General features: G+C 39.9%; 3 protein-coding genes across 5 annotated transcripts; 2 read left to right on the top strand and 1 right to left on the bottom strand.

The window, feature by feature from the left end:
* Positions 1-62: 62 nt before the first annotated feature.
* Positions 63-16,217, bottom strand: LOC106657273. Of its 3 annotated transcripts, none has more exons than XM_014378681.2 (8): positions 14,830-16,217; positions 13,960-14,108; positions 13,647-13,887; positions 12,976-13,524; positions 12,351-12,901; positions 11,949-12,283; positions 11,604-11,668; positions 63-462 (listed from the first exon to the last, which is right to left on the bottom strand). In XM_014378681.2, exons 1-8 carry the CDS (start codon positions 14,951-14,953, stop codon positions 431-433), a joined length of 2,046 nt encoding a protein of 681 aa, XP_014234167.1. In that variant the 5' UTR covers positions 14,954-16,217; the 3' UTR covers positions 63-430. The 3 variants fall into 3 exon arrangements, with proteins under 3 accessions (XP_014234167.1, XP_014234168.1, XP_023315070.1); XM_014378682.2 differs by having other exon boundaries at positions 12,976-13,515; positions 14,830-16,216; XM_023459302.1 differs by lacking the exon at positions 63-462 and having other exon boundaries at positions 8,922-11,668; positions 12,976-13,515; positions 14,830-16,216.
* Positions 581-6,716, top strand: LOC106657275 (venom acid phosphatase Acph-1-like). Its single transcript, XM_014378685.2, has 6 exons — positions 581-1,576; positions 2,117-2,184; positions 4,985-5,102; positions 5,209-5,422; positions 5,824-6,014; positions 6,093-6,716. The coding sequence occupies exons 1-6, from the start codon at positions 1,412-1,414 to the stop codon at positions 6,657-6,659; spliced, it is 1,323 nt and encodes a 440-aa protein (XP_014234171.1). The 5' UTR covers positions 581-1,411; the 3' UTR covers positions 6,660-6,716.
* LOC106657274 (myrosinase 1-like) lies at positions 6,850-8,935 on the top strand. The gene is made up of 6 exons (XM_014378684.1): positions 6,850-7,158; positions 7,229-7,338; positions 7,409-7,669; positions 7,729-7,915; positions 8,017-8,620; positions 8,711-8,935. Exons 1-6 carry the CDS (start codon positions 6,900-6,902, stop codon positions 8,844-8,846), a joined length of 1,557 nt encoding a protein of 518 aa, XP_014234170.1. The 5' UTR covers positions 6,850-6,899; the 3' UTR covers positions 8,847-8,935.
* Positions 16,218-17,916: the final 1,699 nt, after the last annotated feature.

Genomic DNA, 17,916 nt, shown 5'->3' with positions numbered 1-17,916 from the left:
GTAAGTTTAAATGTTAAAAATCAATATTCGATGTAATTTAAAAATTGCTGTTGATTACTTACTCTAGATAATCGGCAAAATTATGCAGTTGCAGGAGAAGCGCCGGGTATGCACTATGAACCAGGAGTAAGCAAGTATTAACACTGTACTAGCTGGACTGCGGAGAGAGCATACCACGAGATGTGTGCGTCACAGTAGCTGAGACGATACTAACTGATTTGGTGTTTTTCTTTTCAAACTGATCGAAAATGCTTATGTACCTTGGTATACACATTACGCCTGCATCCAAAAATTGAGTGGCGGGGGAAAAAGATTCAGGGACCAAGCAGATGTCCGAACTGGCTGCATCGTCGCGTTATCGGACGACGACGCACATGATTTGATCGATTGGTTTTTTGGGTTTTTACTCCTCTAAGGAAATTGTATTGTTCTATTGTAACCGGATACGCCGATGCTGCTGCGCTGTAACAAGTGAAAGTCAATTAGCATAATTTGATGAGAATTTTTGTAACTCCATTCATTGTTAAAACGAACTCTATCACTTGGATCCAATTACACCTACATTCCAATGGATTCGCTCCTCTGTAAACGTATTTATGTGTAAGGTCGTTGTCACTCGATAGCCGCGTTATAATTGATGAAAAATTATGTTACGTTCACGCGATATTACTACTAGTCACTGTATATATATATTACTACTCAGCACGCGTCGACGCGTAAAATAATCAACGTATCTATCGTATCCAACGCACCGCCTAACGACGCAACACGTGCGAATTTGCATTGACTAAACTTGTGCAGAAAAAAATTTATTTCAGAGGAAAGTTGACAAAAGCGCGCCCCAAGGTTTTGATAAGATAAAGCAATTATGCTGTTTATTTTTTTGTTACGATGATATATTGTATACATTACTATACATTACTGCGGCGGCGAGGGCGGCCTATAGGCCAAGTTTACGATATATACACATACGCACAATTGAGAAGCTCGTATATATTAACACATAAAATAAAATTTGTATATTTTAATTGATATGTTTATGCGCGAAGAAAGAGAGACAGAACCCAGGAGTTTTTTCACCGTTCACGAGCAGTTAAGATAACACACGCCGAGTCGTATACACACAGTCGTATACGATTTTCCAAAGACGCCACTCTGATAAAAGAGAGGTGAGAGAGAGATTGCGTATTTATTATTAATCCAGGTTGTAAAATTATAGATAATAAAGCGCCCGCGTCTGCAGATGATTATTACATATCTTCTCTCTGCTCGCGATTTTTCCTTTCGAAGAAAAACGAACCGCTGATATCGTCGTCGACAGTGAGGCGCTGTGAAGCGATCCGTGAGGCAGCAACTGCGTATATGCTCGTATAGGTGAACACATGTGCGTGAGATTGAATATATTATAATAATGACGATGATGAAGTTTCGCAAAAGCACGAGCGCGAGCTTTTTGTGCTTGTGTGCGTTGTTGGTCACGTGTACAGCGGCGGCGGCAAAAAATGCGACGGACGATGATCGGTTGACCAAGGCGGTGGAAGAAACAGCGTTGACAAAACTGCGTCTACTGCATGTGGTAAGGGATACGATTTATCTTAGACTATTGTAATTTATCGAGCGAAACAAAAGAAAAAAAGAACGATTCGATGTGTAGCACACCGATTTTCTGTGAATCAAAAAATACAATCGATTGTTTTACGTACGTGAGATAAGAGGCTCCATTGCGTTTGAATCCCATCTAATTCGGCTTTCTCTTTTCTTACCTCTCGAAGCTGTAGTAGCCAAGTGATTAACCAAAGTCTAAGCTCCGCCCCTTGAAACTTTTCGACGTATCATTACAATGACTAGGTGACCGTATGATATTGTTTCTTACGTTCGTCTGTTCGTTCGATAATTTTTTAAAAATATAGTACAATAAAAAGAATTGTAGCATATGTCGCTGACAATTTATAAAACGATCATATAATCTTTAGAAATTCGAAATGAATTCTGTTTCGGTTTAAATTAACGAATTCCAAATTTATTTTAAAATGTTCAAATATTTTATTGTAAATTCGTTACCTATCAAATTTCAAGTAATATTCACTCAGCAAAATTAAATGTGATTATTTTTCAGCTTGCTATCAATCGATTTTACGTACCAAACTACGATGAGGAATCAATGCAAAATCTGACTGACAAATCGTACGTATCATTTTGGAAAATAAAGAGATGAAAAAGATGAATGAATATCATAAAAGACGCGCATAATTATCGCAAAATTAAGAACATAGCAATAATTACAACTAACATAAGTATTTAATGTACTACAATGTATTACAAGTGTATATGCCAAAGACATAGACACGTGAATGGGAGAAAAAGTATTACAAAAATTGGTTTACTGCTAAATAATACATAATATGAAATATAAATGTAATATTTTTATAATAAGGATTAATGTAATTCATTTTGAATATATTCTACATTATTTTTTTAGCATATGATAAATATTTATCCAAAGAAAATTCATTAAATTTTTTAGCTCAAAATAACGAAAAGTAACCGACCAGAACAAAAAACTTTGAATAATGCAAACAAAATAGAACAATCTTAACCCATTAACCCATTAAATCCCAAGAGGACTTTTTTGACACTTATTTCGGTCGCTGTATTTTTGATGAAAAAGGGGTAAAAAAAAATTAGAGGGGTTCCGATTCGAAAAATTAATGTTTAAACAAACAAAATGGTGGTCGGAACGCGAAAAAATGAAAAAAAACTTCTAGAATTTTCAACTCGAAAACGAAGGACTTGAGAAAAAAATTTTATAGAACAAAAAGTGTTTAGAATTGATCAAAGAATACGTTTGATTTTTTTTCAGAATTTTAGGAACAATTTTTGGATTTTTGGAAAAATGGTCATATCCAAAAATCCAAAAATCGCTCCGAAAATTCTGAAAAAAAAATTTACACGTAATCTTTGATCAATTCTAAACAATTTTTGTTCTGTAAAATTTTTTTCTCAAGTCCTTCGTTTTCGAGTTAAAAATTCTAGAAGTTTTTTTTCATTTTTTCGCGTTCCGACCACCATCTTGTTTGTTTAAACATTAATTTTTCGAATCGGAACGCCTCTAACTTTTAGTTTAGACATCGAGGACGCGATATTTGTACGAAAACCATGAGATTTTAAATGCTTTCCGTTTGGAAAATCAAAAAATAAAATCAACCATAAGTTTTGACCTGATTGTTTTTTTGAAAATCTGAGCTTAGATGCTAAAAGGGCATCAAATTTTACATAAGAACAGGCTACTCGCATATTTTTTTAACCCCTTTTTCATCAAAAATACAACGACCGGAATGAGTGTCAAAAAAACGCCCTCTTGGGACTTAATGGGTTAACGACCAAACTGCTTGATTTTTTTGTTGGTTTTCGCAGCGATTTTTTTCCAAATTGAGGCCTCCAAAAAGTTTCGTATGGACTTATTTCGATGTAAAATTTAATGCCCTTTCAGAAACTGAGCTCAAAATTTCGATTCTTTGCTTAATAAAAAAGGTATGGCTACTTATACGAAAAAAAAACGTAAAATTTTTTATAAAAAATCAAGTTTTTTATTTTTTTTCACCATGTTACCGTTACGGAATCACGATATAAATATGATCAAGAGTGATTACGACTATCAAAGTATCTCAGGGAATTTTTATGGAATTTTCGAACCACTACTTCAAACAAAAAATAACTTATAATCATATAAAACATAACTCATTTTCACTCGAAAACTACTGAATTTAGAGAAAAAGTGCAAAAAACCAAAGTTTGAAAAGGAGTTCAAAAATTCCATAAAAATTCTCTGAGATACCTTGATAGTCGTGATCACCCCTAATCATATTTATATCGTGATTTCCTAACATGGTGAAGAAAAATCAAAAACTTGATTTTTTGCAAAAAATTTTACGTTTTTTTTCGTATAAGTAGCCATAACTTTTTTATTACGCGAAGAATCGAAATTTTGAGCTCAGTTTCTGAAAGGACATTAAATTTTACATCGAAATAGGTCCATACGAAACTTTTTGGAGGCCTCAAACTACAAAAAAATCGCTGCGAAAACCAACAAAAAAATCGAGCATTTTGGTCGTTAATGGGTTAATATTGTTGTACTTAACCCTTTAACGCCTGAAATGACCATTTTCAGACAACATTTATAGCGATGAATTACATCGACTAAAAATTGTTTGAAAAACTTTTCAGACATCATTACTCACATAAAATTTAATGTACTTTTCGAATCCGGTGTCAGAATTTAAAAAAAATTATTTAACTAAAAGTTATAAACAATTTTGTAAAAAAAAACATGAAATTTCGAGAAAAAAATCTCGTTCAACTCAAATTTCAACACGGAAAGAAGGTTCGCTCGTGGGTCTCTCGCATATAAATTTAGTCAATGGCGTGTATACTTTATTGTAAAATAGTTATAATGACGAAATTCAAAATGGCGATCATAAATTTGGCTCTCAAAGACCTGTATGTCATAAAATTGAATATTACTCTTCAAAGTTTTTTAAGAAATTTTAAACATCGCAAATGTAAATTACAAAGACACCGGGTATTGGCTTTCGATTTGCGCCAATATACTGCCCCTCTCTCTCTCTCTCTCTCTCTCTCTCTCTCTCTCTCTCTCTCTCTCTCCCTCTCTCTCTCTGTCTCTCTCTCTGTCTCTCTCACTCTACTTTTCAAAAAATGATATTTTGGTTGTGCTGTACAAATTAACTTATTATGATTTTTCGTAAATTTTTGGATCTGTATAAATATTGTAAAAATAATTATCCAATGGGCACATATAGTAAAATAAAAGAATATAATGGTCATAATAATACATGCGGTAAGCGTGCCAGGCATACTCTGGTATGCTAAAAAAATTATTTTAAAAATCAAAAATATGCTTAGCGAATTAGTTTTAACCCACTCCCCCGAATGTAAGAAAATTGAAGAAATATTCAATTGTTTTCAGTTCAAATTCGAGTATTTATGAAAATGGGAAAAATGTTTCATACACAAAAAAGGCATTTGAACTCCCAAAAAATCTGTCGTACGAATATTTCCTCGAGAATGCTCTTTTAATACCAAATGTAAGTAAACTTTCGAACTATTAAATATAAACTACAAATTTTCAAACTATTTATTTTGTGTTCGAGTATTCAACACATTTCACATTTTATACATTTCATTTTGCAGCCCGTGAAAGAGCAGCTTTACGAACTAGGTGTGCAACTTCGTCAGCAGTACTCTGCTTTTTTGAACGACATATACATGGACGAGAGGATGAAAGCGCATACAAATGAGTTTCCGGTATCTCAAATGGCTGGAGAGTTGGTCAACGCCGGACTCTATCCGCCCGTTCGCGAACAGATATGGAACGCCGATCTTATGTGGCAACCCATACCTTTTGGTAATGTATCGATGAGTTCACGAGCATAAGTAAAATTAAGGAATTATAAGCCTACCGTAGAATTTATTTTTCGGTAATTTTTTGGAATTACCTTTTTACGTCGCTAAAGCAAATTAAAAAATTAAAAATTTTTTATTGCTTCACGAGGTATACAAGTTTACGCTAAACATTTTTATCTATTTTTCCATCATTTTTTATACTTTTTTTAGTTTTTTTTTAAAGCATACTATAGGCATTCAATTTTTGCCGCTTTTACGCTCTTTTTTTTTTTTTGAAATTTTAATTTTTTCTTACTTTTTTTTCGTCACAATTTTGAGAGCGAACTATTTGAACAACAATACAGCGTAGATTAACTGAAAATTTAGGAATTAACAATCATAATAAAAGATACATTTTTTTAGAATACAGAATGAAAAACGAAGACATCTTCATGATCGGAACGACGTGTCCTCGCTTCAAGCGCGAAACCGAGGCGGTACTGAATCTTCACGCGAAGGAAAAATCCAAATTGATGGAATTTTTGCACGCACAAAATATAACCGTGAAAAGCCCCATCGATATCTCACTTCTGTATCTCGCCCTCGCCAATGTGGTAAGAATCGCATGCATTAAGATTTTTTACAATCAACGATTCCACGTAACTAATGCATTACATTTTTACATTCCGCAGATGGACTTGAACCAAGCATCCGTGCCCGACTGGGTGCCATCGAAGCTGGGCGAGCTGAAAAACGCCAGCCTCGACGGCTACCGGCTGCTCTCGAAGACGACGCTGCAGCAGCAGCTGAACGGCGGCGCCTTCCTCAAGCGGATCGTCGACGATTCGCGAAAATTTATCAACGGTTCCTTGCCGGGACGACAGATCACGGCCTACAGCGGCGACGAGCGACTTTTCTACGGCGTCATGGACATTCTCGGCATGCCGGCATTCGAGCTGCCCAACAGCGGCTCCGCGCTGGTCTTTGAGCTCGTCAGCCGAGGTGAACAGTACTTCATGAAGGTCCTGTTTTACCTGGGCCCCGACAGCGAGGACATTTGGCTGGCTCTAGACTTGCAGATGGGCAATTCGACGACTCTGACGCCGTTGGACGTGTTCGAGAAAAATATCGAGTACGCCCTGCCGAGCGGCGATCCGAAAAAACTCTGCAGCGGAGCTTCGTCGCTGATATCGAACTTCTTTCTGATCTGTGGACTCTTGGCTTTGCTCAGCCGCGTTGTTAACTGTACGAGCGAGTGAAAAACAAAATTGTTGCTGTAATTTTTTCGCTCGCTTTCTCACCGTGTAAATAAATACCGCCAGACGTTTAAGACAAAATAAAGTATCGCTTTGTATTTTAATTACGCCAATTATAATGTATTATCTGGCTCGTACCTGAAAATGACTGCACACGACTAATGTATCGTATACATTTTTCGCTCGAGCGATTCGAGCGAGGTCGTCTTCGTTGTGTTGTTATTTTTTCTATAGTTTGTCAAAATGTGGGTACCGTCGGAATTGACCACGATCAACGTTCTGATCAACATACTGGGAAATTTTATCACCTCGGACTACAGAAGCCACATCGAGATCCACGAGAACGTGAGAGTAGTGGAGAATCGATTGGCCAACGCGAAGAGTTACGAATTTTCCACGTACGCCGTCGAGGCTGTGAAAGCTTTGGCGCACAATCGGTTTCCAGAAAATTTCTTATTCGGTGCCGCCACAGGTCGGATCGAGGGAGATTACGATTCTCAAGGTAAGTCGCGTTGATACTGCGATTCGTAAGCGCGACAGATTGTAACGAAGTTATTTATTTTCGCCACAAGGCAGAGGAAAATCGACGTGGAATTATTGGACTAAAGATAAGAGAGATGAGCCGGCGTGTAAATCGTTGGAAAAGCACCGAGACGACGCGCGTCTTGTTAAAAACTTGGGGGTACACTCAAAAAAATATTTACAAATATAACACTTTGAATTTACGTAATTCATTCGCGACCTTCTCGCAGGCCAACAGCTACCGAATCTCGTTATCCTGGACTCGAATCATGCCGGACGCTCTATCTCGACGCGTCAGCGTCGAAGGCGTTGCTTATTACAATCGCCTCTTCAACGACCTGCTGTCGAACGGAATCGAACCTCTCGTGACGTTGCACGGCTTCGGAGACGTGCCGCACAAGCTGCAACCGATCGGCGGCTGGACCAATCCGAAGATGATCGACCACTTCGTGGATTTCGCGCGCGTCGCCTTCACCGCGTTCGGCGACCGAGTAAGTTGTTTTTTACGCGAAGAAAGAAAAACAAGCTGAGTTTCGCGGAAAATGCGTAGGTAAAGTATTGGATAAGCATAAACGACCCGTGGGCGGTATGCAGCAGCGCGACGACGACCTCCAACTTGGAGCAGCAGCAGCAGCTACTATTGCGACTCGGCAATTATCTATGCGGACATCACGTACTGCTGGCTCACGCCAAGGTTTATCAAATTTATCGTCATGAGTTTCAAAAGAAGCAAAACGGTAAGTCGCGAGCACAGTAGCTCCCGTAGATATATCATTATTCGAATGGCGCGTGTAATTCGAGAGCATTTCCGCACACGTGCATTCGTACAATCGTACAGGAAAAATCGGTATGAGTCTGAAGGTTCGTTGGTTCGAGCCCTACGACCCGGCCTCGTACAAAGACATCGAAGCCGCCGAGATGAGCTACATCTTCGCCAATTATTGGTTCGTCAATCCGTTGCTCGGTGAGAGGGGCAATTATCACGAGGTGATGCGGTTCAAGGTCGGCATGAGGAGCGCCATGAGAGGTCTGAAGAGATCGCGACTGCCCGAATTCACCGACGAGGAGGTCAGGATGATCCGGGGCAGTCTCGACTTTTTGGGGATCGATTACTTTCGGACTCGGGAGGCGAGATACTCGTCGTCGAAGGAGAGCGACTTGGGCGCCGCTTGGTTGACCCGGCTGAAGGAAGACATCGTAGCCGACGCGAAGAATTTCGAAAAGTCGCTTGAGCGTTTGAACGCCGATTACATCTTGCCGCAGCTGATCGTTACGGCCACGGGTTACGGAGATTCGGGCGGTACAAACGACCTGGATAGAACCGTCTATTACTACGAACATTTGAGCAAGCTACTAACGTGTTTGAAGTCCGGCATCGACGTTCGCGGATATCTGGCCTGGTCGCTTATGGACAGCAGCTCCGCACGGATGAATAGCTACAGGTACATATGGAAAAAGTCAATTCACTTTGCCGCTTCGCGTGCGAACGCAGTCCAAGTGACGATATATATTTATTACCTTTTTCACAAAAGCAAACGCAACTTGCACTACGGCCTGTATTCGGTGGATTACAACAATGCCAACTGCACCAAGACTGAAAAATCATCGGCCAAGCTAATCAGAAATATTTACAAGACAAAGGCGATGCCTCGACTCGCGCGGCAATGACCAATGTCAAAGCCGCCCGAGGCAGTAAATTGGTGTAGCGGTAATAATAATAAAAAAATCAATAAAAGCTCAACCTTTTTCGCATCGTACGTACGTTTATTTTGTAATTATTACATTACTGCGCTTGTTCATATAATGAGACGTTTATAATGATGATATTCTCTTACGTCTACTATACATAAACACATATCACGGAGAAAGAAAAGTTTTTTTTTTTTAATACATGATTCATTAGCTAATTCTCTGCTACGGAGTCTAATTTTTTTTTTATTTTTAAAGTCCAAGTATGGCAGAGATTATACACAGGCTTCGTCTTCTACATTGCAATATTTAAAACCCTACGTAATTCATATTTTCATTTTTTAGAATGTTAACACTTTGTGTATCAATTGATAAAATATTAATGTAATTGATATACACATATGAACACATTTCTGGATTCTGTTTTATTATATACCGAATTATAATTACAGTATGCTGTTGTTGTTTTTTTTGAACGCTCAATTATTATTTTTTTTTTCAACTTTGTTTTTACAACGATTTTTCGTCAAGGCGACAGGTTAGACACTCGTTTTTATTAAAAGCTTTGATTTCATTAGTTTCAGTCGTTTTATGAACTTGGTCAGAATATACGTTTAAATAGTAAGTATAGGATAAGAAGAGTATCATATTTACAAAATTATACACAGGAAACAGACAATGATCTATTTATATTTGGTATATTGTCTGACCGAAGTGTAGCCTATAGATTATTAGCTTTCTTGGAGGCAGACCTTTGACTTTTATCAATTGAGAAAAAAAACAGTGAGCATACGTAGTAATTAATGTCGTTTAAAACAAAAACAAACTTAAACAACAAATTAAGAAACGTTTACGTAAGACTATTCGAGTGACTAAACTTCATTCGCTGAGAATACATACACTAACGGTTAAAACACACACCCTGACGTGTATAATTTTCATACAAGAAAAATTGGTCGATGTACTTTTAAGTAATGCATATTCTTAAGTTGTTTTTCTACAGAAACATAACAAACAAAAAAATCTTTTATTGAAATTTAACATTACAACGATTTAAAAATCAAAAGTACTAAAAATCACGATAACACATTTAAATTAATCATGTAACACCTAATACTGATATGTCTACATTGACCAGTAATAATTGAATAATCAAATAGCATTACATTTACAGAATAGCACTTGATTCATCGACACACTTTGTGTGTGTTTGAATTGATCCCATGCTCATTTAACTAATAATTAAAATTTAAATTCGTGCATGTAGGACCGTTTGACATTTACTTGACTTGATAAATCGTAAATAGTCTCAGTATTCAAGTTAAACTTCTTACAAAAAAAATCATTGGATCGTATCTTTAGAGATGCATAATTTGTGTGTCAGAAATAACTACTTGTCATACAATGACTACTCATTTAAGAAACTGAATTACAATTGATAACGTGACGTTTTTACATTGAATACATGATTTATTCTTTTACAACTTATTCAAAGTGTTGAACATTTTAAAGTTTAATTTAAACGTTACTTCGTTTAATTATCATTATTAATCTCTTTTTTAATAAAATAGTTTATGAGGAAATATATATTTATCTATTTTCCTATTTATTCATTGGGGTTTATTTATCGAAATTTTAGCCTTCGAGATTTAAAAAAACATCGTATTATTTATTTTTTGTTTTTTTTTCATACTTTCCATATCGATTGAAAAATCGTTACACAAATTTTTAACATTGACCTCGAGCGTTTTGTGTATTCGACTTAAACTTTTGTCTCGCGTAAGAACTCAGGAAATTACATTTCAAATATTATATTCAAGATTTGTGACATAACCTTCAACGAGAATCACGATAAGAGAGGTCAAAAAACTTATCTGCATCATATAAGTATATTTGTAAGAGACTATGTGTAATGACTAATACTGTTAATTCTTTGATTCAGCTAGTGGTAACTATATTAATTAGTTAAGCAGATCATATACATATGAGCAAATCCACGTCTCATACAATAAACTAATTATAAGCATTAGTTTTTAGGATAAGGCGCGGATTCGCTCATTATACATCGAACCGTAAAATCTTATCAGTCTAACCTTTGTGAAATAGAATGTTTTTTGTATTATTAAGTTTAGACTTTGGATGTCATTTAAAAAATAGTTAAGCTGTCGCGTTTATTACGTTTTGGTACCTCGTTTACCTTTAGAGATTTCTTTAATTAATCACAGATCTGGTGAAAATGAGTAAGGAGCACAGTCTAGAAAAACTGGCGTTCAATGCTATAAGTTTCTATGATAACGTGTTAAGGAATGCGCTCTAACGCGCGTCTTGAACGAAAAAATTATTTTAAAATTTATTATAATTTAAAATCATCGTCATCACAATGCTCTATATCGTTAGGCGATACGCTAAAGATATATATATCAGTAAATTATTCAAAACCGTTGAGCGATCTGCTATACATGCTTCGAGCTATCTATATAAACTATGTTTCGGTATCGTCAATGGTTTGTCACAGATTTTAAGATTTTAAAATCGATACCTGAACACAAGCGCGCGCACGCATAAATATACATCACGTTTGCACGCACGAGTACGCAAGTAAACAAGTAGAGCTTAAAAAGTAACGATTCATACTTTTTGTCGAATCGCGTATACGGACACACGTCCCTATTATTATACTATTATATACTAAATGTTGCTTTAATATTGTAGTGTAGAACGTTATGACTTAGTCACCTTCCGAAGATTCCGTCGAGCTTCTTGGCACTGAGCTGAACCAATTTTCGCGCGAGCTGTTACTCCTGTAAATAGAGAAAAAACGCGCCTGTTTTATTTCATTTTTTTTTTTTTTTTAATGACGATGATGATGGATAAACGAGCCGAGCATTCAATCGAGAGAGCGAGAAAATGTGTAACTCGAACGGTCACACATTTAAGTAACAGGAGATTTAGAAACACGATCCCGCTTTGGTATCAATTGGCTCTATAAATAAGCTCTCTTGGCTACGATCGCAGGCGCGCTGACACAACGGGGCGCGCGAGCTGCATTGTAAAATTCAATCAATCGTTTTTTTTTCTTACCTGGTGCGTTGCTGCTGCTTCGTGTTCGTGGGCAGCGTGTGACACGTTCGATAATATTGACAGGTCGAATTGTTCGGATGGTGAGCCTCGGCGTCCGCGGCGGCCGGTCGACGCTGCAATGTCATGGTTTCACGCGGCGACGCGACTAGCTCGTCCTCGTTTCCGGCGTAATACCTCGAGGCGCTGGCGCTCTTGCAGTTTTCGCACTCGCTGCGATAATCGTCGTCGTGAATGGTCGAGATGGTAGGAGCTGCGGCTTGGCCATTGTTGCAGCTACACGTCACGGAGTCGAAGCTTCCCTCCTCGTTGACTTGGTTCGCGCTCGCTAACGGAGGCTGAGAGGAGAGAATAATAAAGGCTGAAATATCCGTACTAGGAGATTTGAATTCATGCAAAACTTACCTTGAAATTAAGAGAAGCTAAGGTTTGACTGCTCGATTTGGGCTCCACGGCTTTGCTGAGCGTGTAAGATGTCTTGGCAATGGAGGAACTATTGTAATAAGTATTGGTACTAACGGCAGCTTCGCAACTGGTCAGAGCGGATGAGATGCTCGATGGAACGATCGACACTGGCAGCATCGATCTGGGCGAGCGATTATTATTGGCTTTGCTTTGTGTATTGTCGGAATGATCGGCTAATTTTTCGAAAATCGGCGCAGCGACCGATTGATGCACGCTGCTGCTCTCTTCTCTGGGCAGTCTCGAGCTGCTGCTGCCACCACCACCACCACCACCACTGCCGTTCGCAAGACTTCTCGGAATGGTTCGGTGAGAGCCTACGCTGGTGTTCGGTATGCTCGAGGATATTGTGTAAGCGGTGCTTTGACGAGGCAATGTCGTATGCTGATGATAATTTTGAACGGGTGGTGCGTTTTGATTAGTCGGCAGCATGAGTTGCTTGCTAATGTGCGAGGCGTGTTTAGGCGCTATGCTGGGATTGTTACTCGACAAGGCTAAAAGAAGATTAGCGGCTAAGAAAATTTTTGTTAGTAAAAAGCGTTTGAGAATGTTCGTTGTTAAGACTCACGAGATCTATGCGCAGCGATTGGAAGATTTTCATACACATTAGCTTCTGTACCATAACTGGAGGAGCAAGCACCAGAGCAATAATCAGAGGCTACAGCTTCGTTTGGATTATATTCATAGTAAGAATGCGCAGCTGGACTACTTAAAGGCCTGTTACTAGCAGAGATTAGAGGCGACGAGCACGTGGGATTAATATGTGTAAGCACAGGTGTACTAGATGGTAAACCATTTTGACTATTTGCTATAAGCGATATATTAGTGGGATTATGAACCGTTAGATAATTAGCCGAAGAATTAGAAGGTGAAGCGTGCTGTCTGAGTAGTAGCATTTGATCGTTCCTTGCAGCAGCGACTGCTTCTTCGTAAGGTGGTGGAGCTTCCCCTTGCGGGAAATAACTACTTGGCGATTTCCACAATTGATATCCAGCACTACATGGCATGTGATCTATTGGCACTCCATTTGACACAGTATGTCTATCCAGGTAGACCATGCTACTGACTGATCTTTGATCATCGGCCAGTTGATGATTTTGTTCTCCAGCTGCACAAACTAATTTTATTTAAAATAAAGTGTTTAAATTCTATTATTAAAACAATAGAAAACTTCAAATAATATTTTCAAGTACTTTTAACAATTTGAAATTTTCTTTGCTAAACTTTAATATACGTTACCTCTGAGTTTTCTTTGCCTTAAGCGATGAATCAGGAATATTAAAAGAGCTAATGAAAGAAGAGCAATTATGCAACTAGCAACTAATCGTAGTCCCAAGCTAAGACCAGCATTATTGTCTAAGATGTTAGTTCCATCTGATTTTTCATTTGATACTTCATCAAGGCAAATTACCTCGCAGCATATGTCACCAAATTTAAAGTTTTTGCAACTTCTGTGCGACAAGTAGTCTGGATCTTTGTACTGCAAAGAATAATTGAAATGAAATTTTACTGTGAGATTGTTTATTTATTAAAATAAAAAAAATTGTTATACCTTGCAGTACACCGTCTTGCACCATGTGGGATTACCATTGTTACAAACACAGAGCGTGCAGGGCTCAGGACCAGGAACATAGTGGTTCCCAGTCTCATGACTCACTCCATTGATATCCTTGCACTGTCCATCGCCAGCCAACGCTTTGTCTGTAAAAGTACCATGAAAAAATTGACAGTCAATTAGAAATCGGAGATCAAAGGGTAGTCAAGCGTAATATAGCAAATGTATTGCATGAGCAGCAGCAGCAGCACGCATGCACACACGGCAAAGTAACTTTTTACTTCAGCCTTTGTGATTGTCTACACGCGTCCTAGTTTCCTTGATAAAGGTGAAAAAAAAAATGATCGAACGAACGTGTCAATGTTCACATAATATAATCTTTTTTTTCAACAATAATACCGAGGTCGTGTTACAAGTATGTTTCCATTCAAGTCCGATGGTAACGCACACAAAATATAATAAAAAGGTTTCATCGAAGCGTGTCGCGCGTTTTATATCAGCCGCGCGGGCGCGCGCGCGTGTTTATATATATCCACAGTCCACACGCGCTTTACTGTCACGTAAATATATGTGTGTTATGTGTATACCTATATAGATGTGTAATACGAAATATATACGTGCGCCACACATCGATACAAGACGCGCGTGAGAAAAAAAGAGCTAAACGTTCTCGACGTTATAATCAAAGTATTACAGAGAGAGGAAGAACGTCGTCGATCGCGTGCACGCGGCTATACTCGCGTGGACGAGTGTGTATGTGTGTGTGTTTACAAGCACGATATCCGCGACGACAAAGGATTATAAAGAAGCAAGAAGAGGTGAAGAAAATGTGTGTATAAAAAGAATAAGAAGAAAAATTGGACTTACGATTGAGCGTGACGAGCAGCAAGACGAGGAGTAGGCGCGCGACAAACAAATGACCAGCAGTATGCGACGAAGACAATAGGGGTAGAAGGTCAGCAACAACAACGCTGCACCTCATTTTCTGCATTCGTTATCTACTCGTCATCGCGTCGTCGCGTCTCTCTCTCTCTTCGTTTATTATTTTTTTTTATCTCTCTCACTAGTTCTTCCTCTGGAATATTATAGACACACTGGCGTGCACTAGTTCTGTCGTTTCGTGCAGCACGTCAACGCACAGAGTCTTTTTCTCTCGATACACACGTCGTCTCGCTCTGTGCGTTTTTCTGGTACAGCAGGCCAGCCAGTCAGCAGCAGCAGCCTAGTTGCGAAGCTCGAGGCGCACACAGTTATAGTGTGCAGCAGTCAGAAAATATTAGGTATGACAGCAGCAGTAGAAGCCAGCACGCAGAGAGGAGCTCCGGGGGGGTTGGAGCGGAGGGGGCTGGTGCAGCAGCAGCAGCAGCAGCAGCAGCAGCAGAGAGACTTTTAAATTGCTGCTGCTGCTATCGCGTGTGCGTCGGTGGTCTGTTTTGCTATGACGTCATTCGAGTCTTGCACGGCGAATTATAGATATATGTGTGTGTGTGTGTGCAAGGGCTGTATGTGCTACTGGATTGACGCGGCTGCGCTCGAGCTGCGCACGAGGCAATATAATCTCGCACGCAAGGGGTGAGCGAGAGCAGTGGGGAGGCGGCGGCATGCAAATCTATATAACTTCTACCCCCTGTGTATACCGCGCGTCATATAGGCCGTTGAAAATCAGCTGTGTGCTCGAGCGCTGCACTTTTTCGCTTTGGTTTTTGTCGATGTTGCTTCCTGCTTGCGCGAACTGTATATAGTATATACTGTATAATACTGGCACCGATGCACGCACGAACACGAACGAGGGTAGGATATGAAAGAGAGAGAGAGAGAGAGAGTGAAAGGCGGCAGCGACACCCGACACTGGTCCTCGTGTACGTATTATATTTTAGCTCTCTGTTGCAGACGACGACGACGACTCGACGGGGGTGTCGTTGCAGGCGAGCTTTCTCGTGTTTCCTGAGAAGTTTCGCTGAGAGCTGCACTGTGCACAAACACTGTTGTCGCGAGTAAAAGCGCACTAAACTAGGAACGAGTCCTATTATCTAAAAACACTGTTGACTTTGTCTTACGTTCGCGTACTATGCGACAAGTACATGTAAATGTAAATAGAAAAAATGCAGATAGTCGCCAGTGGTCGACAGTACCTTCAGTGGCCGCGAGCACACGCACAAGTTACGTACGATACGCGCGCGCAGAACACGAACGTAATACTGAACAGTATCCGCTGCGCTAAAAAGCCAACTACTGCCGAGTGCCGAGAGACACAACACGCGCTCGGCGTGCGAAAGAGGGAGTACTGCTATAAGACTGTGGCGTGCACCGCTGCTACTACAGCACGCGGCTTGTATATCCACATGCGATTCGCGCGTCCCCACCATTACATACGCAGAGCACATATAGTCGCATTGTGTTGGTCCGCTGTCGTTGGACCTCTCCTCGCTTCATCGCTTTGGACTATGAAACGTGCCTCTCTCGATGTGTGTGCGCGCCCACACTATATACACTACACCCAAGTACTGTTAACTGTTATTATATCGTAGTAGTAACGAGAAAAGTGCGAGTAACAATTCGCAGTTTAGCGATCGTATATAAGAGGCCCCCGCGCGACGCTTTTTAAATGTTTTTCCTCTTACTACTCGGGTAATGTATCACGTGTACTCCGCGCGAGGCTTTGGGAAACGATTCGCGCACTACTAACAGGGCTCGTAATGTCACCGCCGGGGTTATCGCGTTAATATATATGCTTACAAGCAGTTTGTTTTTCGTGTATATATCGTATATAAAGACGCGACACATCGATCAGAGTCCGTGCACATGAACGATATAAGTACATTATCACTTAACTCTCGGCTTATCCTCTTTCACGCGTCCCATAAAGAGAAAAAAAATAAAAGAAAGAAGAAGAATTTAATGCGGTACTATCGCGAGCTTTAATCGCTCTACGGCAGCAGCAGCAGCTCTTGCCTCATAATTTGACCCAGTTGCGGCGCGAAAAAAAAGGCTGTTTGTGTCTCCGAGAGAACTCGAGTTCGCGAGACTCGCTGCTTCTCGTACAAGAAAAAATACGAGGAATCGGCGAATTTTTTTTCTTATAACACACACACACAGCATCAGCAGCAGCATCGACTTCTCTCGAAACATGCCTAATGGCAACTTTTTTTCTTTCTTTTTTCGTACACTTTTTTGAGAACGTCTTTCCAGAGAGGCTGTATGTATATATAGCACTTAGGGCTGCACGAGAAAAGGCCGCGAGGGCAGTAGGTATAGGACATGGTTGACGATGGAAAAACGCGCAATAGCCAGCTTCTTGGATTACTTCGGGGGTGTCGCACTCGAGGGAAGAATCTATGTATTATAGGTATCCTATACCTATGCGCGCCGATACTTGGCATTGTTTCTCGTACTGCAGCGGGATCGGTTTACCTCAGCGCACGAGCAAGCCATTACATCGTACTTAGGGCCTTTTCCGTGTACGGGACCCACCCTCGGCCCGCGTGACACATCTGCTGCCGCTGCAACGACGCGAGTAAGACCCGAAAAAATTCCGTCGATCTTCCAAAGACCAATTCTCACGGTGACGAATGAAAATGTCTATCGTCGCGTCCTACGCTGTATGTAAGCGGGCAATAATCTGCACGCATTGCTGCTCTGCATTCGAAGCTCGAATTCGAATAAACAAGTCGCGCGCTTATCTGTATACCCGTACGCAGAGAGATAAGTCGCTTGTGTGCAGCAGGCGGAGGCCGCATCTCCGCGCGCAGCTTATGCAGCAGCAAAATGACTCGACTTGCAAATAGCCGAAGCTATTATAAACGATCTCGAGTTCGAGTTTTGAGCATCTATTGTCGCGCTCGACAAATTTATATCCCACTGCAAGTACGTATATAGTCATTATAATGTTATATGCGCAGTATATATAGGTGTTGCCATGTAGTAGGTGTTAGCGCGGCAGGAAGCGCGTGTCTA

Source organism: Trichogramma pretiosum, unplaced genomic scaffold (assembly GCF_000599845.2).
Source record: "Trichogramma pretiosum strain Unisexual culture from Peru unplaced genomic scaffold, Tpre_2.0 scaffold66, whole genome shotgun sequence".
Classification (NCBI taxonomy): domain Eukaryota; kingdom Metazoa; phylum Arthropoda; class Insecta; order Hymenoptera; family Trichogrammatidae; genus Trichogramma; species Trichogramma pretiosum.
This window is presented reverse-complemented; position numbering and strand designations above follow the sequence as displayed.

Excerpts from the sequence above, each read along its gene's own strand:
- LOC106657275 (XM_014378685.2), top strand. The coding sequence starts at position 1,412 with ATGACGATGATGAAGTTTCGCAAAAGCACGAGCGCGAGCTTTTTGTGC. Across the intron at positions 1,577-2,116 it reads AACTGCGTCTACTGCATGTG|CTTGCTATCAATCGATTTTA; the intron begins GTAAGGGATACG and ends ATTATTTTTCAG. Across the intron at positions 6,015-6,092 it reads ATCTCGCCCTCGCCAATGTG|ATGGACTTGAACCAAGCATC; the intron begins GTAAGAATCGCA and ends TACATTCCGCAG.
- LOC106657274 (XM_014378684.1), top strand. The coding sequence starts at position 6,900 with ATGTGGGTACCGTCGGAATTGACCACGATCAACGTTCTGATCAACATA. Across the intron at positions 7,339-7,408 it reads GTCTTGTTAAAAACTTGGGG|GCCAACAGCTACCGAATCTC; the intron begins GTACACTCAAAA and ends ACCTTCTCGCAG. Across the intron at positions 7,670-7,728 it reads TCACCGCGTTCGGCGACCGA|GTAAAGTATTGGATAAGCAT; the intron begins GTAAGTTGTTTT and ends GAAAATGCGTAG.
- LOC106657273 (XM_014378681.2), bottom strand. The coding sequence starts at position 14,953 with ATGCAGAAAATGAGGTGCAGCGTTGTTGTTGCTGACCTTCTACCCCTA. Across the intron at positions 13,525-13,646 it reads AAGGCAAAGAAAACTCAGAG|TTTGTGCAGCTGGAGAACAA; the intron begins GTAACGTATATT and ends AAATAAAATTAG. Across the intron at positions 11,669-11,948 it reads AAGCAGCAGCAACGCACCAG|GAGTAACAGCTCGCGCGAAA; the intron begins GTAAGAAAAAAA and ends CTCTATTTACAG.